This window comes from Engystomops pustulosus, chromosome 6 (assembly GCF_040894005.1).
Source record: "Engystomops pustulosus chromosome 6, aEngPut4.maternal, whole genome shotgun sequence".
In the NCBI taxonomy this organism is placed as follows: domain Eukaryota; kingdom Metazoa; phylum Chordata; class Amphibia; order Anura; family Leptodactylidae; genus Engystomops; species Engystomops pustulosus.
This window is the reverse complement of record NC_092416.1, coordinates 14,535,560-14,561,737: the sequence shown is the minus strand read 5'-3', so window position 1 is coordinate 14,561,737 and position 26,178 is coordinate 14,535,560. Positions and strand designations below refer to the sequence as shown.

Genomic DNA, 26,178 nt, shown 5'->3' with positions numbered 1-26,178 from the left:
GTGAACACAGTGAACACAGGATCATTTAAGTGAAAAACACAGTGAAGAACACAGTGAAGAATAGATTACAGATGTTCGGCACATCTGTTTACTTGTCGGAAGATACGCGCGGAACGGTGCGAACAAAATAGTATGTGAAGAACAATATATATGTGTGAAGAACACGGTGAGCAGCACAGAGACATGGGGCAGCGGTAGCACGGAGACATCGAGGGGCACGGAGACATCAAGGGCACGGAGACATCGAGGGGCACGGAGACATCGTGGGGCACGGAGACATCGAGGGGCACGGAGACATCGAGGGGCACGGAGACATCGAGGGGCACGGAGACATCGAAGGGCACGGGGAGACATCGAGGGGCACGGAGACATCGAGGGGCACGGAGACATCGAGGGGCACGGAGACATCGAGGGGCACGGGGAGACATCGAGGGGCACGGAGACATCGAGGGGTACGGAGACATCGAGGGGCACGGAGACATCGAGGGGCACGGAGACATCGAGGGGCACGGAGACATCGAGGGTCACGGAGACATCGAGGGGCACGGAGACATCGAGGGGCACGGAGACATCGAGGGGCACGGAGACATCGAGGGGCACGGGGAGACATCGAGGGGCACGGAGACATCGAGGGGCACGGAGACATCGAGGGGCACGGAGACATCGAGGGGCACGGAGACATCGAGGGGCACGGAGACATCGAGGGGCACGGGGAGACATCGAGGGGCACGGAGACATCGAGGGGCGGGGAGACATCGAGGGGCACGGAGACATCGAGGGGCACGGAGACATCGAGGGGCACGGAGACATCGAGGGGCACGGAGACATCGAGGGGCACGGAGACATCGAGGGGCACGGAGACATCGAGGGGCACGGAGACATCGAGGGGCACGGGGAGACATCGAGGGGCACGGAGACATCGAGGGGCACGGAGACATCGAGGGGCACGGAGACATCGAGGGGCACGGAGACATCGAGGGGCACGGAGACATCGAGGGGCACGGAGACATCGGGGAGACTTCAGTGGAAGAAGAGCAGCGGATCCCGGGACAGCGTATCTCCCGACAAGTAAGCAGATGTGCAGAACATCTGCAATCTATTCTTCACTGTGTTTTTCACTTAAATGATCCTGTGTTCACTGTTTTTATTCTATTCTTCACTGTTCTTCACATCTGTTAACTTGTCGGGAGATAATATACGCGCGGAACAGTGAAGAATAGATTGCAGATGTTTGCATACATCTGCTAACTTATCAGAAGACATTCTTTTTCAATTAATTAACACATTTTATTCCCGAACCATGGTCCCTTTGAAAAATGCTCGAGTCTCCCATTGACTTCAATGGGGCTCGTTATTCGAGACGAGCACTCGAGCATCTGGAAAAGTTCGTCTCGAATAACGAGCACTCGAGCATTTTAGTGCTCGCTCATCTCTAGTTATTATATATTCCGCCATTCCTATAGTGGATTTGCTGTGTGAATATTGATGGGGTGTCAATTGTTATAGTTTTCCTATGAATTCAAATAAACAAGACACAGAAACAAATTGCTAGAATTTATTTGATTCGATTTCAGTTGTCATGAATTAGCAAAAGAAGCAGATGACAATGAAAGAGTAAAGTAGGAGAAGGAAAGTAAAGGAAATCTATGACTCCCATGATTGGATATTTTCCAGCCAATGTGTATTGAACAAGACGTTGACTATGACTTGACTATGACTTATCCCGCATAGTCCACTATTCCACAAAGGATCATAACTGCATGGCTGGAGTCATTGGGATCTCATGGACGTTTTGCACTGGTGCAGATTGTTGTTTTATAAGAAGTTCGAAATGTATCGAAAATTGAGGAGTTGCCAAGATCACAGATGGATTTTGTAGCGCACCCTCGAATAACTGATGGAAGTGTAGTAGATCCTGTAAAAACACATAGGAATATTCAATGTACAAAATCTTAGACCTCCTTTATAATGACTCTAAGGCTGCGTTCAAACGTTGAGTTCTGTTTGTGTTTAACGCATGCGTTGTCAAACAGCTGAAGAGGAGATTTGCCTAATTACATTGTTGTCAACATTGCTTTTACAAAACATAAGCGTTAACACTAGAGATGAGCGAACATGCTCGTCCGAGCTTGATGCTCGGTCGAGCATTAGCGTACTCGAAACTGCTTGTTGCTCGGACGAATACTTCGCCCGCTCGAGAAAATGGCAGCTCCCGCCGTTTTGCTTTTTGGCGGCCAGAAACAGAGCCAATCACAAGCCAGGAGACTCTGCACTCCACCCAGCATGACGTGGTACCCTTACACGTCGATAGCAGTGGTTGGCTGGCCAGATCAGGTGACCCTGGGATAGACTAGCCGCTGCCCGCGCTGCTCGGATCATTCTGTGTCTGGATGCCGCTAGGGAGAGAGCTGCTGCTGGTCAGGGAAAGCGTTAGGGTGTTCTATTAGCTTACTGTTAGGCAGGAGTGATTCTCAAAGAACCCAACAGCCCTTCTTAGGGCTACAATAACGTTATACTTTTTTTTTTTTTAATTTGCATCTAGTACCATTTTGTGAGGAATTAGCAGGGGGACTTGCTACCGTTGTGTTTAGCTCTTAGTGGCACACATATCCACCTCAAACACCAAAGTGGGAAAATTTAGTAGGGGTTGGATTTCAATTAGGCACAGTCTGCCATTTGTCCTTTTTTATTTTACGTTTATTTTGTTTAATAACTCAGTGTCATCTCATCTGGCATATTAGTGTGCTTTCATACTTGGCTAGAAAATAGCCATAGGAGAATCCAAACGGCTTACTTGCGCCTACAGTAGCGTTATATATTTGATTTCTGGTTGATCTGCTGGTGGCTGTACTTGCTGCAGTGCATCTACTAGCCAATTGTGAGCAATTTGTAGTGAGACTTGCGACCGCTGTGTTTTGCGCTTAGTGACGCACATATCCATTGCAAAGACCGAAGTGGGAAAATTTAGTAGGGGTTGGATTTCAATTAGGCACAGTCTGCCATTTGTCCTTTTTTATTTTACGTTTATTTTGTTTAATAACTCAGTGTCATCTCATCTGGCATATTAGTGTGCTTTCATACTTGGCTAGAAAATAGCCATAGGAGAATCCAAACGGCTTACTTGCGCCTACAGTAGCGTTATATATTTGATTTCTGGTTGATCTGCTGGTGGCTGTACTTGCTGCAGTGCATCTACTAGCCAATTGTGAGCAATTTGTAGTGAGACTTGCGACCGCTGTGTTTTGCGCTTAGTGACGCACATATCCATTGCAAAGACCGAAGTGGGAAAATTTTGTAGGGGTTGGATTTCAATTCGGCACAGTCTGCCATTTGTCCTTTTTTATTTTACGTTTATTTTGTTTAATAACTCAGTGTCATCTCATCTGGCATAGTAGTGTGCTTTCATACTTGGCTAGAAAATAGCCATAGGAAAATCCAAACGGCTTACTTGCGCCTACAGTAGCGTTATATATTTGATTTCTGGTTGATCTGCTGGTGGCTGTACTTGCTGCAGTGCATCTACTAGCCAATTGTGAGCAATTTGTAGTGAGACTTGCGACCGCTGTGTTTTGCGCTTAGTGACGCACATATCCATTGCAAAGACCGAAGTGGGAAAATTTTGTAGGGGTTGGATTTCAATTAGCACAGTCTGCCATTTGTCCTTTTTTATTTTACGTTTATTTTGTTTAATAACTCAGTGTCATCTCATCTGGCATATTAGTGTGCTTTCATACTTGGCTAGAAAATAGCCATAGGAAAATCCAAACGGCTTACTTGCGCCTACAGTAGCGTTATATATTTGATTTCTGGTTGATCTGCTGGTGGCTGTACTTGCTGCAGTGCATCTACTAGCCAATTGTGAGCAATTTGTAGTGAGACTTGCGACCGCTGTGTTTTGCGCTTAGTGACGCACATATCCATTGCAAAGACCGAAGTGGGAAAATTTTGTAGGGGTTGGATTTCAATTCGGCACAGTCTGCCATTTTTCCTTTTTTATTTTACGTTTATTTTGTTTAATAACTCAGTGTCATCTCATCTGGCATAGTAGTGTGCTTTCATACTTGGCTAGAAAATAGCCATAGCTATAGGATAGCATCGTTTGTTTTTAAAAACTCAAAAACACAAAAAAAAACAAAAAACACAAAAAAAAGTAAAAAAAAAATTAAAGTTATAACTCTCATTTTAAAAATGTTTAACCCGAGGGCTAGGGGTAGAGGACGAGGGCGGGGACGTGGGCGTCCAACTACTGCAGGGGTCAGAGGCCGTGGTCCTGGGCGGGGTGAGACACCACCTGCTTATGAGGGAGCAGGGGAACGCCGCAGAGCTACACTCCCTAGGTTCATGTCTGAAGTTACTGGGACTCGTGGTATAGCACTGTTGAGGCCAGAACAGTGCGAACAGGTGATGTCGTGGATTGCTGACAATGCTTCGAGCAATTTGTCCACCAGTCAGTCTTCCACGCAGTCCACCCATGGCACCGAAATCGCCACTCCTCCAGCTCCTGCACCTCAGCCTCCTCCCCCCCAGTCTGCCCCCTCCCAGGAAAATTTGGCATTTGAACCGGCATACTCTGAGGAACTGTTTTCTGGACCCTTCCCACAGTCACAAACCACTTGTCCGGTTGCTGCTGAGCAATTTTCCGATGCCCAGGTTTTCCACCAGTCACAGTCTGTGGGTGATGATGACCTTCTTGACGTAGTGGAAGTGTGTAAAGAGGTGTCCGACGATGAGGAGACACGGTTGTCAGACAGTGGGGAAGTTGTTGTCAGGGCAGGAAGTCCGAGGGGGAGCAGACTGAGGGATCGGAGGATGATGAGGTGACAGACCCAAGCTGGGTTGAGAGGCCGGGTGAACACAGTGCTTCTGAGACAGAGGAGAGTCCTCGACCAGAACAGGTTGGAAGAGGCAGTGGTGGGGCCAGACGGAGAGGCAGGGCCAGAGCTGGTGCATCAGCGCCAAATGTGTCAACTAGTGAAGCTCCCGTGGCGAGGGCTCTTGCGGCGAGGGCTAGATCTTCAGAAGTCTGGAGGTTCTTTAAGGAAACACCGGATGACCGACGGACTGTGGTGTGCAACATTTGCCAAACCAGGCTCAGCAGGGGTTCCACCACTACTAGCTTAACTACCACCAGTATGCGCAGGCATATGAATGCTAAACACCCCACTCAGTGGCAACAAGCCCGTTCACCTCCGGCCGTGCACACCACTGCTCCTTCCCCTGTGTCAGCTGATAGTCAGCCCCCTGCCCAGGACCCTGCCACAAAAACCCCATCGTCGCCTCCACGATCCTCCACAGCATCCACCAGCGTTCAGCTCTCCATACCCCAGACGCTGGAGCGGAAACGCAAATATAGTGCAACCCACCCGCACGCCCAAGCCCTTAATGTGCACATCTCCAGATTGCTTAGCCTGGAGATGCTGCCCTATAGGCTAGTAGAGACCGAGGCCTTTCGCAACCTCATGGCGGCGGCCGCCCCTCGGTATTCGGTCCCCAGCCGCCACTACTTTTCCCGATGTGCCGTCCCAGCCCTGCACCAGCACGTGTCAGACAACATCATCCGTGCCCTGACCAACGCCGTTTCTGACAAGGTCCACCTGACCACGGACACGTGGACGAGTGCTGCCGGGCAGGGCCACTATATATCGCTGACGGCACATTGGGTTAACTTGGTGGAGGCTGGGAGCGAGTCTGACCCTGCGGCTGGTCATATACTGCCGACGCCGAGGATTGCGGGGCCTACCTCGGTCCAGGTGTTTCAGGCCTACTATGCCTCCTCCTCCTCCCACCCCTCCTCCACCTCCTCCTCCGAACTACCATCCGTGGGCACGGCGCCATCAGTTGGTAGCTCTAGGCACAGCAGCAGTGCCGTCGCTAAGCGACAGCAGGCGGTGCTCAAGCTGCTGAGCCTAGGCGATAAAAGGCACACCGCCCAAGAGCTATTACAGGGCATCACGGCGCAGACTGATCTGTGGCTGGCACCGCTGAACCTGAAGCCAGGCATGGTTGTGTGTGACAACGGCCGTAACCTGGTGGCGGCTCTGCAACTCGGCAGACTGACACATGTGCCATGCCTGGCCCATGTGTTAAATCTGATAGTTCAGCGTTTCCTCAAGACATACCCCAATCTGTCTGATTTGCTCACGAAGGTTCGCCGCATCTGTGCGCATTTCAGGAAGTCCAGCACAGATGCTGCCACTCTCAGGGCAGCGCAGCGCCGCCTCCAACTGCCCGCTCACCGACTGTTGTGCGACGTGCCCACGAGGTGGAATTCAACACTGACCATGTTATCCAGAGTTTACCAGCAGCGCCGAGCCATTGTAGACTGCCAGATGTCAACTTCCACCAGAACTGGTAGTCAGGTCAGTCAGCTACCTCAAGTCTACAATGAGGAGTGGACGTGGATGTCTGATATCTGTCAGGTGCTGAGTAACTTTGAGGAGTCAACACAGATGGTCAGTGGCGATGCCGCCATCATCAGCCTCACCATCCCGCTGCTTGGCCTGTTGAAAAACTCTCTGATCAGCATGAAGTTGGAAGCTTTGCGCTCGTCACAAGAGACGGGGGAAGAAGATTCCCTTGTTGATAGCCAAAGCACCCTCAGGTCTGTTTCTCAGCGCATATCGGAGGAGGTGGAGGTGGAGGAGGATGAGGAGGAAGAGGAGGAGAATGTTGGCGAGACACAAGAGGGGACCATTGTTGAGTCCTTCACTGTTCAGCGTGTATGGGCAGAAGAAGAGGAGTTGGAGGAGTTGGAGGAGGAGGAAATGGACAGTCAGGCCAGTGAGGGGAGTGAATTCTTACGCGTTGGTACTCTGGCGCATATGGCAGATTTCATGCTAGGCTGCCTATCCCGTGACCCTCGCGTTCAAAGAATTTATTCCAGCACCAATTACTGGGTGTTCACTCTCCTGGACCCACGGTACAAGCAAAATCTTGCCACTCTCATCCCTGCAGAGGAAAGGAGTGTGAGAATGCATGAATACCAGCAGGCCCTGGTGCACAAGCTGAAACAGTATTTCCCTTCTGACAGCGCTAGCGGCAGAGTGCGTAGTTCTGCGGGACAAGTAGCGAGGGAGAGTAGGCGAGCAGGCAGCTTGTCCAGCACTGGCAAGGGTACGCTTTACAAGGCTTTTGCCAGCTTTATGTCACCCCAGCAAGACACTGTCACCTGTCCCCAGTCTCGGCAGAGTAGGGCTGATCTTTACAGAAAGATGGTGAGGGAGTACGTAGCTGACCATACCATCGTCCTAAATGATCACACAGCTCCCTACAACTACTGGGTTTCAAAGCTGGACATGTGGCACGAACTGGCGCTGTACGCCTTGGAGGTTCTTGCCTGCCCTGCCGCTAGCGTCTTGTCCGAGCGGGTTTTCAGTGCAGCTGGTGGCATCATCACCGATAAGCGTACACGCCTGTCGACTGACAGCGCTGGCAGGCTGACGCTTATTAAGATGAATAAAGCCTGGATTTCTCATAATTTCCAATCTCCACCGGGTGAAGGAAGCTCAACCTGAATAATTGATCCACTCCTCCTCCTCCTCATTTTCCTCCTTCTCCTCCACTTTGTACAGTAAAGCAGAGGAAACTGGCTACTTTTTGACAGGGCCCACTGGCTCTAGCTATAGTACTTTATGCATTTAATTTTTCTGGAGGGCCACCGACCCGGTCCTCTGTTTTAAACAATTTTTGGGAGTGCCACATACAGGCACTCAATCTATTCAATTTTTCTGGAGGGCCACCGACCCGGTCCTCTGTTTTAAACAATTTTTGGGAGTGCCACATACAGGCACTCAATCTATTCCATTTTTCTGGAGGGCCACCTACCTGCTCCTCTGGTTTGAAAACTTTTTGGGGCTGCCACATACAGGCACTCAATCTATTCCATTTTTCTGGAGGGCCACCTACCTGCTCCTCTGGTTTGAAAACTTTTTGGGACTGCCACATACAGGCACTCAATCTATTCCATTTTTCTGGAGGGCCACCTACCTGCTCCTCTGGTTTGAAAACTTTTTGGGACTGCCACATACAGGCACTATCCAAATTAAATTGTCTCCATAGCAGCCTCCACACGTTGTCTCCATTGCTATCTCCAAAAGTCGTCCATATAGCTGCCTCCATACATCGTCCCTTTATCAAACGAGGTGTGTCAGGCAGAAATTTGGGTTGTTTTCATGGATTCCACATCAAAGTTGTTAACTTTGTCGCCACCCTGCTGTGTTATCCACAAAATATACTGGCAAACTTTTATCATTTACCGATATTATTTCAGCGCTTCTTGCGCATCTGTTTACATTCCCCTCACCCGGCATATCCTAAACTTATAAGAACGCTACTACACTTGATCTTATACAAAAGGTTCTTAGAAGTGCTGTTTGGGGAGTAGCCTAGAGACAGGGGCTTGGATTGGCGAAAGCTCGCCTGGCAGCGGAGCGCCAGCTCCATGCCAAGATCCAACTAACATAGTTTTAACTGCAGCACCTTTAATCTACTACTAGTTCACTGCCTTCATACATGGTCCCCTTATCAAACGAGCTGTGTCAGGCAGAATTTTGGGTTGTTTTCATGGACTCCATGTTAACTTTGTCGCCACCCTGCTGTGTAATCCACAAAATATACTGGGAAACTTTTATCATGTAGCGATATTATTTGAGCGCTTCTTGCTCACCTCCTTTGGTTCCTCTCTGCCACCCATTGGTTTGAAGCCTGAGTCCATTTAGGGTATGTCGCCATGCCACTCTCTAGCCTGCCGCTGCTGCCGCTGCCTCTGCATGCTGTCCCCTATAGTGTCAGGGTCAATTATTGGATGTTTTAGATGCTATCTAGCTTCATTCTGTCACTCTGTCATGGCCATGCTGTTGCCCATAATTTTGGCATAATGGTGCGATTAGGCAGCCTCAGAGGCATCCATGCATGCTGCCCCTGCTGTTTCCTGTCCATTTCTGTGGTGTTTCCATCCTTTTCTGAGGTTCCCAGGTGTTTGGCCAAGCTTCCCTGTGCAGAGCCTTGGTCTAGAGATGAGCGAACACTAAAATGCTCGGGTACTCGTTATTCGAGACGAACTTTTCCCGATGCTCGAGTGCTCGTCTCGAATAACGAACCCCATTGAAGTCAATGGGAGACTCGAGCATTTTTCAAGGGGACCAAGGCTCTGCACAGGGAAGCTTGGCCAAACACCTGGGAACCTCAGAAAAGGATGGAAACACCACGGAAATGGACAGGAAACAGCAGGGGCAGCATGCATGGATGCCTCTGAGGCTGCCTAATCGCACCATTATGCCAAAATTATGGGCAACAGCATGGCCATGACAGAGTGACAGAATGAAGCTAGATAGCATCTAAAACATCCAATAATTGACCCTGACACTATAGGGGACGGCATGCAGAGGCAGCGGCAGCAGGCTAGAGAGTGGCATGGCGACATACCCTAATTGGACTCAGGCTTCAAACCAATGGGTGTCAGAGAGGAACCAAAGGAGGTGAGCAAGAAGCGCTCAAATAATATCGGTACATGATAAAAGTTTGCCAGTATATTTTGTGGATTACACAGCAGGGTGGCGACAAAGTTAACATGGAAGCCATGAAAACAACCCAAAATTCTGCCTGACACAGCTCGTTTGATAAGGGGACCATGTATGCTTACAGTTCATGCCAGTCGCTGCACTGGCTGCCAGTCTCCTTTCGAATACAGTTTAAAATAATAATAACCCTCATCCATAAAGCTCTGTATAATGCTGCACCCCCCTACCTCTCCTCTCTTATCTCAGTCTATCGCCCAACCCGTGCTCTTAGATCCGCCAGTGATCTTAGATTAACCTCTACCCTAGTGCGGACCTCCCACTCGCGTCTCCAAGACTTCTCTAGAGCTGCACCAATTCTATGGAATGCTCTGCCCCGGACTATCAGACTAATACCTAACCTCCAAAGTTTCAAACGTGCTCTTAAAACCCATTTCTTTAGGCAAGCCTATAACACTCATTAACTGCATGAAGTTTTAACTCTTCTACTAACCCGTCCTGTGTCGTCCTCCCATCTGTTATCCAGCAACCAACAGGCACCAGACTTCTCTGCAGTCCCATTCACCCTGGACCTGGTATATAAGATGACGGCTGAGTGGTTCAAGCGACAGCAATTCCATTTATTATATTTTTTTCTATTCCCTAAGAAGAATGGCTTGACCATTAAATATTCTTTTACCTCGTGTTACCCCATCATCTTCATAAACCGTAAGCTCTGGCGAGCAGGGACCTCACTCCTGTTGTTCCATACAAATGTTGTGCTCTGTTACATTACATTTGTATTTGTTTCCTATGATTTGTAAAGCGCTACAGAATATGATGACGCTATATAAATAAAGATTATTATTATTATTATTATTATGGAGGCAGTGAACTAGTAGTAGATTAAAGGTGCTGCAACTATGTTAGTTGGATCTTGGGATGGAGCTGGCGCTCTGCAGCCAGGCGAGCTTTCGCCAATCCAAGCCCCTGTCTCTAGGCTACTCCCCAAACAGCACTTCTAAGAACCTTTTGTATAAGATCAAGTGTAGTAGCGTTCTTATAAGTTTAGGATATGGCGGGTGAGGGGAATGTAAACAGATGCGCAAGAAGCGCTGAAATAATATCCCTAAATGGTAAAAGTTTGCAAGTATATTTTGTGGATTACACAGCAGGGTGGCGACAAAGTTAACAACTTTGATGTGGAATGCCCTGTAATAGCTCTTGGGCGGTGTGCCTTTTATCGCCTAGGCTCAGCAGTTTCAGCACCGCCTGCTGTCGCTTAGCGACGGCACTGCTGCTGTGCTTAGAGCTACCGACTGATGGCGCCATGCCCACGGATGGTAATTCGGAGGAGGAGGAGGTGGAGGAGGGGTGGGAGGAGGTATAGTAGGCCTTTGAGACCTGGACCGAGGTAGGCCCCGCAATTCTCTGCGTCGGCAGTATATGACCAGCCCCAGGGTCAGACTCGGTCCCAGCCTGCACCAAGTTAAGTGTAGTAGCGTTCTTATAAGTTTGGGATATGGCGGGTGAGGGGAATGTAAACAGATGCGCAAGAAGCGCATGATGCGCATGGAGCTGGCGCTCCGCTGCCAGGCGAGCTTTCGCCAATCCAAGCCCCTGTCTCTAGGCTACTCCCCAAACAGCCCTTCTAAGAACCTTTTGTATAAGATCAAGTGTAGTAGCGTTCTTATAAGTTTAGGATATGCCGGGTGAGGGGAATGTAAACAGATGCGCAAGAAGCGCTGAAATAATATCCCTAAATGGTAAAAGTTTGCCAGTATATTTTGTGGATAACACACACTTTGATGTGGAATCCATGAAAACAACCCAAATTTCTGCCTGACACACCTCGTTTGATAAAGGGACGATGTATGGAGGCAGCTATATGGACGACTTTTGGAGGTAGCAATGGAGACAACGTGTGGAGGCTGCTATGGAGACAATTTAATTTGGATAGTGCCTGTATGTGGCAGTCCCAAACATTTTTCAAACCAGAGGAGCAGGTAGGTGGCCCTCCAGTAAAATGGAATAGATTGAGTGCCTGTATGTGGCAGTCCCAAAAATGTTTCAAACCACAGGAGCAGGTAGGTGGCCCTGCAGTAAAATGGAATAGATTGAGTGCCTGTATGTGGCAGTCCCAAACATTTTTCAAACCAGAGGAGCAGGTAGGTGGCCCTCCAGTAAAATGGAATAGATTGAGTGCCTGTATGTGGCAGTCCCAAAAATTTTTTAAAACAGAGGACCGGGTAGGTGGCCCTCCAGAAAAATGGAATAGATTGAGTGCCTGTATGTGGCACTCACAAAAATTGTTTCAAACAGAGGACCGGGTAGGTGGCCCCCCAGAAAAATTAAATGCATGAAGTACTATAGCAAGAGCCAGTGGGCCCTGTCAAAAAATAGCCATTTTCCTCTGCTTTACTGTACAAAGAGGAGGAGAAGGAGGAAAATGAGGAGGAGGAGGAGTGGATCAATTATTCAGGTTGAGCTTCCTTCACCTGGTGGAGATTGGAAATTCTGAGAAATCCAGCCTTTATTCATTTTAATAAGCGTCAGCCTGTCAGCGCTGTCAGTCGACAGGCGTGTACGCTTATCGGTGATGATGCCACCAGCTGCACTGAAAACCCGCTCGGACAAGACGCTAGCGGCAGGGCAGGCAAGAACCTCCAAGGCGTACAGCGCCAGTTCGTGCCACATGTCCAGCTTTGAAACCCAGTAGTTGTAGGGAGCTGTGTGATCATTTAGGACGATGGTATGGTCAGCTACGTACTCCCTCACCATCTTTCTGTAAAGATCAGCCCTACTCTGCCGAGACTGGGGACAGGTGACAGTGTCTTGCTGGGGTGACATAAAGCTGGCAAAAGCCTTGTAAAGCGTACCCTTGCCAGTGCTGGACAAGCTGCCTGCTCGCCTACTCTCCCTCGCTACTTGTCCCGCAGAACTACGCACTCTGCCGCTAGCGCTGTCAGAAGGGAAATACTGTTTCAGCTTGTGCACCAGGGCCTGCTGGTATTCATGCATTCTCACACTCCTTTCCTCTGCAGGGATGAGAGTGGAAAGATTTTGCTTGTACCGTGGGTCCAGGAGAGTGAACACCCAGTAATCGGTGCTGGAATAAATTCTTTGAACGCGAGGGTCACGGGATAGGCAGCCTAGCATGAAATCTGCCATATGCGCCAGAGTACCAACGCGTAAGAATTCACTCCCCTCACTGGCCTGACTGTCCATTTCCTCCTCCTCCAACTCCTCCAACTCCTCTTCTTCTGCCCATACACGCTGAACAGTGAAGGACTCAACAATGGTCCCCTCTTGTGTCTCGCCAACATTCTCCTCCTCTTCCTCCTCATCCTCCTCCACCTCCACCTCCTCCGATATGCGCTGAGAAACAGACCTGAGGGTGCTTTGGCTATCAACAAGGGAATATTCTTCCCCTGTCTCTTGTGACGAGCGCAAAGCTTCCGACTTCATGCTGACCAGAGAGTTTTTCAACAGGCCAAGCAGCGGGATGGTGAGGCTGATGATGGCGGCATCGCCACTGACCATCTGTGTTGACTCCTCAAAGTTACTCAGCACCTGACAGATATCAGACATCCACGTCCACTCCTCATTGTAGACTTGAGGAAGCTGACTGACCTGACTACCAGTTCTGGTGGAAGTTGACATCTGGCAGTCTACAATCGCTCTGCGCTGCTGGTAAACTCTGGATAACATGGTCAGTGTTGAATTCCACCTCGTGGGCACGTCGCACAACAGTCGGTGAGCGGGCAGTTGGAGGCGGCGCTGCGCTGCCCTGAGAGTGGCAGCATCTGGGCTGGACTTCCTGAAATGCGCACAGATGCGGCGCACCTTCGTGAGCAAATCAGACAGATTGGGGTATGTCTTGAGGAAACGCTGAACTATCAGATTTAACACATGGGCCAGGCATGGCACATGTGTCAGTCTGCCGAGTTGCAGAGCCGCCACCAGGTTACGGCCGTTGTCACACACAACCATTCCCGGCTTGAGGTTCAGCGGTGCCAGCCACAGATCAGTCTGCGCCGTGATGCCCTGTAATAGCTCTTGGGCGGTGTGCCTTTTGTCGCCTAGGCTCAGCAGTTTGAGCACCGCCTGCTGTCGCTTAGCGACGGCACTGCTGCTGTGCCTAGAGCTACCGACTGATGGCGCCGTGCCCACGGATGGTAGTTCGGAGGAGGAGGTGGAGGGAGGAGGAGGAGGCATAGTAGGCCTGAAACACCTGGACCGAGGTAGGCCCCGCAATCCTCGGCGTCGGCAGTATATGAGCAGCCCCAGGGTCAGACTCGGTCCCAGCCTCCACCAAGTTAACGCAATGTGCCGTCAGCGATATATAGTGGCCCTGCCCGGCAGCACTCGTCCACGTGTCCGTGGTAAGGTGGACCTTGTCAGAAACGGCGTTGGTCAGGGCACGGATGATGTTGTCTGACACGTGCTGGTGCAGGGCTGGGACGGCACATCGGGAAAAGTAGTGGCGGCTGGGGACCGAATACCGAGGGGCGGCCGCCGCCATGAGGTTGCGAAAGGCCTCGGTCTCTACTAGCCTATAGGGCAGCATCTCCAGGCTAAGCAATCTGGAGATGTGCACATTAAGGGCTTGGGCGTGCGGGTGGGTTGCACTATATTTGCGTTTCCGCTCCAGCGTCTGGGGTATGGAGAGCTGAACACTGGTGGATGCTGTGGAGGATCGTGGAGGCGACGATGGGGTTTTTGTGGCAGGGTCCTGGGCAGGGGGCTGACTATCAGCTGACACAGGGGAAGGAGCAGTGGTGGGCACGGCCGGAGGTGAACGGGCTTGTTGCCACTGAGTGGGGTGTTTAGCATTCATATGCCTGCGCATACTGGTGGTAGTTAAGCTAGTAGTGGTGGAACCCCTGCTGAGCCTGGTTTGGCAAATGTTGCACACCACAGTCCGTCGGTCATCCGGTGTTTCCTTAAAGAACCTCCAGACTTCTGAAGATCTAGCCCTCGCCGCAAGAGCCCTCGCCACGGGAGCTTCACTAGTTGACACATTTGGCGCTGATGCACCAGCTCTGGCCCTGCCTCTCCGTCTGGCCCCACCACTGCCTCTTCCAACCTGTTCTGGTCGAGGACTCTCCTCCGTCTCAGAAGCACTGTGTTCACCCGGCCTCTCAACCCAGCTTGGGTCTGTCACCTCATCATCCTCCGATCCCTCAGTCTGCTCCCCCCTCGGACTTCCTGCCCTGACAACAACTTCCCCACTGTCTGACAACCGTGTCTCCTCATCGTCGGACACCTCTTACACACTTCCACTACGTCAAGAAGGTCATCATCACCCACAGACTGTGACTGGTGGAAAACCTGGGCATCGGAAAATTGCTCAGCAGCAACCGGACAAGTGGTTTGTGACTGTGGGAAGGGTCCAGAAAACAGTTCCTCAGAGTATGCCGGTTCAAATGCCAAATTTTCCTGGGAGGGGGCAGACTGGGGGGGAGGAGGCTGAGGTGCAGGAGCTGGAGGAGTGGCGATTTCGGTGACATGGGTGGACTGCGTGGAAGACTGACTGGTGGTGGACAAATTGCTCGAAGCATTGTCAGCAATCCACGACATCACCTGTTCGCACTGTTCTGGCCTCAACAGTGCTCTACCACGAGTCCCAGTAACTTCAGACATGAACCTAGGGAGTGTAGCTCTGCGGCGATCCCCTGCTCCCTCATCAGCAGGTGGTGTCTCACCCCGCCCAGGACCACGGCCTCTGACCCCTGCAGTAGTTGGACGCCCACGTCCCCGCCCTCGTCCTCTACCCCTAGCCCTCGGGTTAAACATTTTTAAAATGAGAGTTATAACTTTATTTTTTTTTTAACTTTTTTTTGTTTTTTTTTGTGTTTTTTGTTTTTTTTTGAGTTTTTAAAACCAAACAATGCTATCCTATTGCTATGGCTATTTTCTAGCCAAGTATCAAAGCACACTACTATGCCAGATGAGATGACACTGAGTTAGTGCCTAATTGAAATCCAACCCCTACTAAATTTTCCCACTTCGGTCTTTGCTATGGATATGTGCGTCACTAAGCGCAGAACACAGCGGTCGCAAGTCTCACTACAAATTGCTCAGAATTGGCTAGTACATGCACTGCAGAAAGTACAGCCACCAGCAGATCAACCAGAAATCAAATATATAGAACGCTACTGTAGGCGTAAGTAAGCTCTTTGTATTCTCCTATGGCTATTTTCTAGCCAAGTATCAAAGCACACTACTATGCCAGATGAGATGACACTGAGTTAGTGCCTAATTGAAATCCAACCCCTACTAAATTTTCCCACTTCGGTCTTTGCTATGGATATGTGCGTCACTAAGCGCAGAACACAGCGGTCGCAAGTCTCACTACAAATTGCTCAGAATTGGCTAGTACATGCACTGCAGAAAGTACAGCCACCAGCAGATCAACCAGAAATCAAATATATAGAACGCTACTGTAGGCGTAAGTAAGCTCTTTGTATTCTCCTATGGCTATTTTCTAGCCAAGTATTAAAGCACACTACTATGCCAGATGAGATGACACTGAGTTAGTGCCTAATTGAAATCCAACCCCTACTAAATTTTCCCACTTCGGTCTTTGCTATGGATATGTGCGTCACTAAGCGCAGAACACAGCGGTCGCAAGTCTCACTACAAATTGCTCAGAATTGGCTAGTACATGCACTGCAGAAAGTACAGCCACCAGCAGATCAACCAGAAATCAAATATATAGAACGCTACTGTAGGCGTAAGTAAGCTGTTTGTATTCTCCTATGGCTATTTTCTAGCCAAGTATCAAAGCACACTAATATGCCAGATGAGATGACACTGAGTTAGTGCCTAATTGAAATCCAACCCCTACTAAATTTTCCCACTTCGGTCTTTGCTATGGATATGTGTGCCACTAAGAGCTAAACACAACGGTAGCAAGTCCCCCTGCTAATTCCTCACAAAATGGTACTAGATGCAAATTAAAATAAAAAAAGTAGAACGTTATTGTAGCCCTAAGAAGGGCTGTTGGGTTCTTTGAGAATCACTCCTGCCTAACAGTAAGCTAATAGAACACCCTAACGCTTTCCCTGACCAGCAGCAGCTCTCTCCCTAGCGGCATCCAGACACAGAATGATCCGAGCAGCGCGGGCAGCGGCTAGTCTATCCCAGGGTCACCTGATCTGGCCAGCCAACCACTGCTATCGACGTGTAAGGGTACCACGTCATGCTGGGTGGAGTGCAGAGTCTCCTGGCTTGTGATTGGCTCTGTTTCTGGCCGCCAAAAAGCAAAACGGCGGGAGCTGCCATTTTCTCGAGCGGGCGAAGTATTCGTCCGAGCAACGAGCAGTTTCGAGTACCCTAATGCTCGACCGAGCATCAAGCTCGGACGAGCATGTTCGCTCATCTCTACCTTGGTCCCCTTGAAAAATGCTCGAGTCTCCCATTGACTTCAATGGGGTTCGTTATTCGAGACGAGCACTCGAGCATCGGGAAAAGTTCGTCTCGAATAACGAGTACCCGAGCATTTTAGTGTTCGCTCATCTCTATTTAACACAATGAAAATGCATACATTAACAAAGTATTAACAAACGCATGTGTTAACATCGCATTAACGCATGCGTTTTGTAAATGCGTTGTTCATAACAATGTAATTGCCAAATCTCCTCTTCAGCTTCACCTCTATCATCTTTTCAGCTAACAAAATGCAATTTGTGAATGCAGATCTTGTTGACTATAATGACCAATCACAGTTCAGCTTACGGTTAAGGAAATACATTCTTTCCTTGAGAACCAAGAGGCCACCTGCTCCAGTTGAAGTAATTGAGCAGCTGGAACATTTGGTTTCTGATTTTGGATTCCATGAAGGTCAGAAATGGGACTTAGTACTCTGTACACTTGAAAGGCTTTCTTCCCTTTGGTGTTCACTAAGTCTATTCCAGACAAACTTATCAAGAATTTACAGTAAGACAAATCATCTAAGCTGAGGCACCTTTGAAAGGGTTCAGTGGCCCCTCACAATGGAAGGATGAGCAGAGCAGTGATGGTGGTAGGGGTTAGAAGTCTTAATTCTAGGTCACACCTGTCTATCAGCTTTGATAATTCAAGCAACATCAATATTGAAAACAAGTGATTTGCCTAATTTAGAAAAAAATTTGATTCAGGACCCAATAGAAATCATACGAACTGGAGATACTGGAAGCCTGGAGTGCTTTCTTGCATGACCTGGTGCTTTGTCCCGATCACAGTAAAATTCATGTCAAGAATAGCAGATTCTAAAAAAGTATCTGTGCTCCTAGAGTCCTAAATTAGCTTGGAGGGGGTGCCCTCCCGGTGTTAACAAGAGACACACGAGCAAACCCCAGGCAGCACCCTTCTTGGAAGTCTCTTAGCAGGAGTACCTTTTACACTCAGGCCAAGTCAGGGCTCTTTGAGACACTCTCGGTCTTGGTAGAAAGGCATGATGGAAAGGGCTCCAGGTGGATGGATAAGGCATCCATGACCTCCCAGTCTTGCCACAGAGACCTGGCTTCAGCCCTTCACAAAATCCATGTTCCTTAAATGGCTTTGGCAAGAGAACTAGGACAAGATTTGAGCTCCATGGGGAAACTGGGAGATTGTAGAAGCCCTTTGTAACCTTCGGAAACTCTTTCCAGCATAGTCTTTCTACCATCACCAGGAGTCTCTCAAAAAGTGCTGGGGCTATGGAGCCTGGGCTTTTGGAGCGCAGCTGCTTTTTTAGAGCCTCCCAGTCTTGGCATAAGTTTTGTTGAAGCCAGGACAAAGCACCAGGCCATGCTAGAAATAGATCCAAGAGGTCTCAGAACTTCAGAACCGCAAATCTTCAGGAATTGCACAGGATCAATTGCTTCGTGAAATTCGGATTGAAATTCAGATGAATTAAACTTTATTTAATTTAATTCACTCATCTCTAACCTAACATTGTAAGGATCACACATTGATAACAGTAAATAGAAAAAAACTCTAGTGAACTCTTACATTTACTGGACTTTCATAGTAGCAGGTAATCAAGGTCATTCCATAGAGTTTACCTATTTCTTCTAACTGCATTTAGAAGACTTAGTAGAGAAGTACATCAAAAATTGTGGTACCTATCTCTTGTTCGGAATACGACAAACACATGTCTTCCTCTCCTCTGCATTGTACAGTTCCTGATGCCTCACACCAGATAGACTCACGAGAAGAGCAGGTTGGACAGACCAGACCATTGGTGGGAAAGTCATTTTTTATTTTCAGAACTGCACAAGAGAAAGAGAGTTGGATTAAGACAACCATGGGTCCTGGGTTGTATAAATATTACAGCCCCTACAAGTCTGAAATCATTTCCTACATCTGGTACTAGAAACAGCTTCCTGGGGAATTAAGGATCCTCTCCTCTGCTTCTTCCAATCTGTAGTTTCAGGACATCTGGAGAACCTTTAAAAGTCCTGAAATGGCTCTTGTGTACATGTGTATTGAGAGCAGGAGCAGATGAACACAAATTTCATGGGTGAAGGCCTGCGTTTGGTTTAGTGTCCTAAATCGTCCTGACAGGTTCCCTTTAATATAAAATATCTGAAATAAAGCTTATTCTTTGTCAGTAATCCAGGAGCCCTGCTCTCCTCCCCTGCACCACAGACACATGTACAACAGCTACAAACTGATAACTTACTTTCACTATCCGATGGAGTACAGAGGTCAGCGTCACAGCATGAATTGACTGTAATGATTTTGGTATTTTCATAGCTTTTGCTGCTCACGAGATGACAGTTGGATGGAAGCATGCAATATCTGTTCACGGAATAGGAGATTTTTCCACCTAAAAGAAAACAAACATCAGTTATCATCTTCTGTTATCTGTGGGAAAACCTGACCTGACATTAATGGGGATATGTTAGGTTTAACCCTGACCCAAACTGCTAATTAAGTTCGGGTTTGCGTCAGGCAGACCAATCTTTGCGGTTCAAGACTGCTAAACACTAGTTATTACTAGTCATCACCTGTGTCTGACTTCTTAGCTGCCTTGATTGTGGCAAGTTAGGGGTTATTCTGACCTAAGTGAAGTTGCCCCCCCCCCCACCTTGTTCAAATAAAACAAAATTGGTGTCAAACGTTTGTGCTATGTTTGTGCAGCAGAAATTTTCGTTTGTGCCGCTATCGTTTTTAAAATATTAATGAAAGTTTCCAGAGGTCATCAGAGGTCAACCAGCCCCCCCACATTGCCCAAATCAAACAAAACTGGGACCAAACAATTCTGCTACATTTGTGCTGGTTTGTGCTGCTCAAATTTTTGTTTGTGCAGCTTTTGTTTTGAATATATGAACAAAAAATTAAAGGTCATAAGTTCAACCAGCCCCCCCCCCCCCACATTAACCGAATCAAACAAAACTGGTGTCAAACGTTAGTGCAATGTTTGTGCTGGTTTGTGCAGCAAAAATTTTCATTTGTGCCACTATCATTTTTAATATATTCATACTTTTATCAGAGTTCATTTCTTCCAAAGTACAATGTGTTTGCTAGTTCTGCCTGGTGATCAAACCAAGGAATGGTCACTAGGTTAGTTTTTTACGTCCCTGCGGGCTAAGGCCCTGCCTACAGCAGATAAACCGCCCTGATAAGGGCGAACCCACTATCAGGAACCTAACTGACGTTCCCTGAGCGACCCTACAACATGACAGGGGAAACTTAGGGCACATTCACATGGCCGTCTGTGGGGACGTACACAAATTTGCGGCCGCATGTACGTCCCCATAGACGGCAAAAGCGGCACGGCGGGGATACGGTGCCACACATCGCAAAAAGATAGAGCATGCCATGCGCCACTATTCTCTATGGAGAGAGGAGGGGTCACCTCCTCCTCCTCTCCAGCACACGGCGGTATGTCCGCACGGCGGGCATACCACTGTGTGAATGTACCCTAACTTCGTCTGGCAGCTGCTGGATGGTGGAGCGGACAGGTAACGGAAATACAGGTATAGACCAGTGTTCACACTGGCGCATAGAAACCAACACAGGACTGAACAGGTAACCGGAATACAGGAATAGACCAGTGTTCACACTGGTGCACAGAATAAAAACACAGGACGGAGACAGGGACAAAACAACAGATATAGACAGGTCTGCAGGCAGATAATCATAGGTCAAATCCAGATACAGGTACAGGCGGGATATACACAGGTCAGGTCAAGATCAAACAGGATATATACAGGTCAGGTCAAGATCAAGATCAAGCAGGTAATATACAGATCAGGTACAAATACAGTCAGACAAACAGAAACAGGTAAAACTGAACTAGAAACACAGGGAGACGAGGTCTGATGGGATTAGACAGGTATATAAAGCTGATCCCGGACAAGCCCCCAGTAGCACACTGGAGGAACTATCCATCAGGCTAGTAACCCTTGCTGGGCAGGACAAAAATGCAAGGAGCAAGGCGTGGCTCAGTTAATCCAAACACTAGAATTAAGCCACAGTTCACACACAAATAAACGCCATGTATTCCGCCAACTGCGGATAGAGCAACGTTCAGGCACGGACATTACATAGTATTGTTTTATAGGCTTAACTTGATAGACCTGCATCTTTTTCCAACCTTATTCATTATGAAACTATGGAACGGTTGCATCACATTTGTCACACACAACAGCCGTAGCATAAGCTCAATGGTGATGAATGTTTTCAACTTTTTTCAGAGGATTTTTTTCCAGGTTGTGATTTAGCCCAGGGCAGTAAGTTTAAAATCTGGGATTGCCCGACGCCAATCGGGCTTGGATTATATGGGGCAGAATAATGAAATTGCTCATGATTATCTTCGTCCACCATTGAAAGAGCTCACAATGGGCATTTGAGCATCAGAACTAGAACATGGCCCAGTGAAAAATGGTGGACTGAACTAATAACTCTAGTTTTTTTTTTTTTTTACTTTATTGGTTTAGTTTTCACATTATGTTGCAGTTTAAGAGCGTATCATTTACCTGCATGAGATAAAATGCACTATAGAAAGAAAAGGTACCAGACAAAACAATGTGATGTCCTCCAATGCTCTCAAAGGCAACTGCCATTTATATAGATTCTAATGTAATTTGTACCCCTACTTCAATATAGTAGAGGTACATATATATGATGGTGGGTGTATTTTGAGAGCTTGACAAATGTCTAATAGTTGATTTGGTTTCATACCAGGGATCCTCTTCATTCATTAGATTAGGGGCCTTTTTCCCCTTTTTAATGGTCCTGAGCACATGCATATGTAAAAGTGGTTAATACTAGAATACTCAGTCCCCATATTGTGGGCGCCATGTCCCCAGCAGTGATGTGTTACATGATGACTACAATGGGGGTCATTTACTAAGGGACCGATTCGCGTTTTCCCAACGTGTTACCCGAATATTTCCTATTTTCCCTGTATTGCCCCTGGATTTTCACGCACGCGATCGGATTGTGGTGCCTCGGCACCGGCATGCGCGCGACGGAAATCGGGGGCGTGGCCGAACGAAAACCCGACGTATTCGGAAAAAACGCCACATTTAAAAACAGAAAATCTGTCGCGGAGCTTGCACTTAGCTTCACTCAGCCGACCTCGGTCTATTCCAGTGCGTTCCGATGCTCTTCAGCGCAGCAGTGCCACCTGGTGGACGGCGGAGGAACTGCCTTAGTGAATCCCGTCCGGACCCAAATCCACCGCAGAGAAGGCGCCGCTGGATCGCGAATGGGCCGGGTAAGTAAATCTGCCCCAATGTGTCAGTGCAGGTAACATGTATCAGCCTGAACTCCAGGTTGATCTAACAGAGCGTTGTGTGGACTGGAGACCTCACAGGTAGATAAGGAGAGGTAACGGCTTCTCTTACATTATAGAACTTACTTTCATTGTAATATGAGAATTCAGAACCGCACTTATAGCCTTGGTTACAAAACTTGAAATGATCTTCGCATGTCAAGGAATCAGAAGCGCAATATTCACACCGGGTTCGAGATTCTAAAAAATAAAAAAAGTACCACAATAAACATATTGATTATTTATTACTATTTCATCTCTAATTAGGTGGGAATTATTAAGACTAATGTTTAGGCCGGTCTTAAAATTCACCCTGTTGGCAGCCCTACAATCATATTCTGGCCTCTTAAAGAGAACCCGTCTGGCAAATTAACCCCCTAAATTAAATATATTTTCATGAACTGCAATTAGGAAGCATTGCCTCTATCCCTTCATTGTCCCTCTACATGCCTGTAAACTTAAGCAATGAGGTCCTAAAGCTGTATGCAAATGACCTGTGAGATGTCCAATGAGTCATTAGCATATTCAAGCTGTCCAGCTTATTCATGAGTGGGAAACTCAGCCACACCCCCAGTGCTTGACTGACAGCCTGTATAATCGTGTGAACTATAATGGTGTAATGGCTCCTCCATGTGCTTCCTGGTGCTGGCGCCCTGCAGCCTGTGTGTATGAGATACTCCCATATACATGACTGACAGCCTGTATAATGGTGTGAGGTATAATGGTATAATGGCTCCTCCATGTGCTTCCTGGTGCTGGTGCCCCCTGCAGCCTGTGTGTATGAAATACTCCTATACTCATGACTGACAGCCTGTATAATGGTGTGAGGTATAATGGTGTAAAGGCTCCTCCATGTGCTTCCTGGTGCTGGCGCCCCCTGCAACCTGGGTGTGTATAGGAGAGATACAACAGCTCCAGGCAGCCATGTTATAGCAGAACATGTCAGGTACTTGTGTAGCTGATGTCTGTGTCTCTAATATGTGTATTAGGAGGGAGAGCATGTCAGCAGATAAAGCACAGACACTAGCAATGCTTTACTATACATTACACAGACATGAGCAGGGGGGGGAGAGGGGAGGGGTAACAGGGGTGACATCACTGCATCTGACCATGTGACCAGCCTCATTTACATAATAAAGAAAAGATGATTTTGGAATGATTAATGTATGAATTGACTAGATAAAGGCTGGGATGGGATCCTTGTGAGCTGTTTCAACAGGTAGAGGTGACAGGACTAGTGGCAGAGAACTGATGACAGGTGTCCTTTAATGGATATGGGCGCAAACATCCCTAGTTCCGACCTGTAGACCATGTCAGAACTCATAGACGTTTATGCTCTATTTCCCATTAAAACTATTTTTCCAGTAAAAACTGGAGGGAAGGGGGAGATAAAAAGATTAAGAGCTTTGCACACTAACATAAGTCAAAATACTTCATATATTAATACGAGGATGATCCATCTGTGTGAGGCTAAACATTTCTTAAAGCAAAAATTTTATTTAAGGAGACACTACTGTAGTATGTTAATTTATGGTAGGATCAATCAGACACCCTTGGGTTAATTTACCGTAGGGGAAGTCTGAAGAATAGTAAAAAAAAAAATAACCAAATTGGTAACAAAGAAAACATCAGCACATATAAAACATGAAGCATCACACAGCTCCATACACCAAAGTATGAAAAAGTTATTGTATGGAAGGTTTTAATTTTTCAAAAACTTATATAAATTTGCGTATCCCCGTGACCGACACAAAAAATAAAGGACACATGTCATTTGTGGCGCACAGAGAAACTAAGCCCACAAGAAAGTGTCGGAAATGTGTTTTTTTTTTACCAATGTCACCTCAATTGGAATTTTTTTTCCAGGTACACAGCATGGATTATCAAATACTGTCACATATCAAATATTGTGGGCTTGTTTCCTGTATAATTTGTTACACACCGCCATGTACATGGAAAAAAAAGTTACGGATTTTTGAAGGTGGGGAGTAAAAAATGGAAACACAAAAACAAAAATATAACAGTTTATATTCTCTACTTACCAATTACATCTAACAATATTTCCCAGCGATCTTTGCTTGGTCGTTTTGCTTTAGCCAAGCCCGCCTGCACAGTCGGGGGCACTGTGTAGTTAAAGAAAGATTTTATAGGCAAGTTAAATTGAGACTCTAATTTTTTTATTTACAGACAAGAAAAAATTTTAATTACCATCACAAGAAGTCAATATACAATATTATTGGAACTCCTTATATGGACATATACTGTAATTCCCAAAATAAGACCCCTCATCCCTGAAGTTCCAAGTCATCACATCTATTTCAGAAGGGTAGTAAAGGTTAATGGACCCTCATAAAATATTTAAGTTTGGGTCCCTCTAAGTCAACTTCTCCTCCTTTTTTTTTTAATTTAATTGTTTCTTCAAAAATTTTATAAAAATATTTTTTGGGGTTGGTCTTATGATTCTTTAGACTAAAAACCTCTTAAAGAAAGTAGATCTGGTGGTAAATTCCTCCGGCCGCCTCTTCCCTAATCTGTTATGTAAAAATCCTGGATCCTAACTTGTTAAACAAAAGTTTAGTAACATGTAAATTAACTACAGAGGCTACTGGGGAGTGGAGTAGCCTTATTTTCCAGAGCCCGGCCGGGCTAGTACACGCCCCAGTAGCCACTGCAGTTAATTTACATATTACTAAAATTAAGTTTTTTTTTAACAAGTTAGATTTGGTTCTGGCATTATTAAATTATAGATTAGGGCAGGATGAATTTTACATCAGATTTACTTCTGATAGTAGATTATTATTTATGATAGGTTTTCTACATCATTATTTCTGTGTAACCAGCTACTAAAATATGATTTCATAATCATCATGATGGAAACATTGGGAGTTGGATTCTTTGCCTTTACCGGAAATCTGCCATCACTGATGGTAAACTATTCTTTCATGGCAGTACCTGGAACATACTGCTGTGCGTGTGTGATTTGTAGAGCACCAGGTTTCATTACCAGCTCTCTGCCTGAAGTAGGGGCAGACCCCCAGGCTCATTTGCATATTTATATAAGCATGTTTTATCAAATTCTGGTCATTCCAGGATATAAGATTAAACAGATCCAAGACAAGATGAAAAAACACACAAGTGAGTACCAGTAGTCTGTCTTCAGTGATTTCCCTTAAATGCATACCTTGCCTTCCTTTAAATGTACAACTTAGGCTACACTCACAAGAACGTATGAGGGACGTATATACGTCCGACGTACATACAGTATATCTACGTCCCCCATACAGTTCAATGACCTCCCGGCGCTGTACGGAAGTCATACGGTGCCGCACCGTACCGTTTGGTAGCCCGTAGAAAGATCTTCCTACGGAAAACGGCGTGGTACGCTGTGTATTCCTATGGAGAGGGACGTGGGTGAGCAGCACTCATCCCCTGCTCCTCTCCCCGGTGCCGATGTATGCCCGCCGTACTACATCATGTGCATGTAGCCTAAATGTGACTCTGAATCGTTACCCTTCACATAATCAGAAAATTTTGAATGATGGAAAATATGGTTAAAACATTTTACAAATAAAATAAGACAAAAAAAATTCTGAAATCTTACGTGTTGCTGCCAGGGCTAAGAAGAAGCTCAGAATTCCAACCAGGACGTTCATAGTTTGGCTCCTAAAGGTTGTGTTGTGAAAAAAATTGGATATGAATCCTAATTTATAGTAATTTTGCCCGGGACATGGGAGGATCTTAATAAAATTTTATGGCCGTCATACTTTCTCTGTAATAGACAAAAGTTTACTCTCCACCCATTGCACCTCTTGAGTAAACATTGCAAGACTCGTGTATCTCATTTGTGGGGTTGACTACAATTAAAAGCTTCTTTACAGAGAACTATTTAGTCTTGGCAGCCATTAGGCTGGAATCTAATTAAGAAATTCT

The 26,178-nt window shown here is 47.0% G+C and overlaps 1 protein-coding gene across 1 annotated transcript; it reads right to left on the bottom strand.

The window, feature by feature from the left end:
- Positions 1 to 1,553: 1,553 nt before the first annotated feature.
- LOC140065478 (phospholipase A2 inhibitor NAI-like) lies at positions 1,554 to 26,178 on the bottom strand. Its single transcript, XM_072113078.1, has 6 exons — positions 25,850 to 26,178; positions 24,291 to 24,371; positions 22,336 to 22,449; positions 19,147 to 19,293; positions 18,587 to 18,733; positions 1,554 to 1,915 (listed from the first exon to the last, which is right to left on the bottom strand). The coding sequence occupies exons 1-6, from the start codon at positions 25,899 to 25,901 to the stop codon at positions 1,782 to 1,784; spliced, it is 675 nt and encodes a 224-aa protein (XP_071969179.1). The 5' UTR covers positions 25,902 to 26,178; the 3' UTR covers positions 1,554 to 1,781.

What these genes read in the sequence shown, in the direction of transcription:
- LOC140065478 (XM_072113078.1), bottom strand. Translation starts at nt 25,901, where the DNA reads ATGAACGTCCTGGTTGGAATTCTGAGCTTCTTCTTAGCCCTGGCAGCA. An exon ending in CTTAGCCCTGGCAGCAACAC is followed by an intron (nt 24,372 to 25,849) that starts GTAAGATTTCAG and finishes TTAACTACACAG; the next exon opens with TGCCCCCGACTGTGCAGGCG. An exon ending in AATATTGTTAGATGTAATTG is followed by an intron (nt 22,450 to 24,290) that starts GTAAGTAGAGAA and finishes TTTATTTTTTAG; the next exon opens with AATCTCGAACCCGGTGTGAA.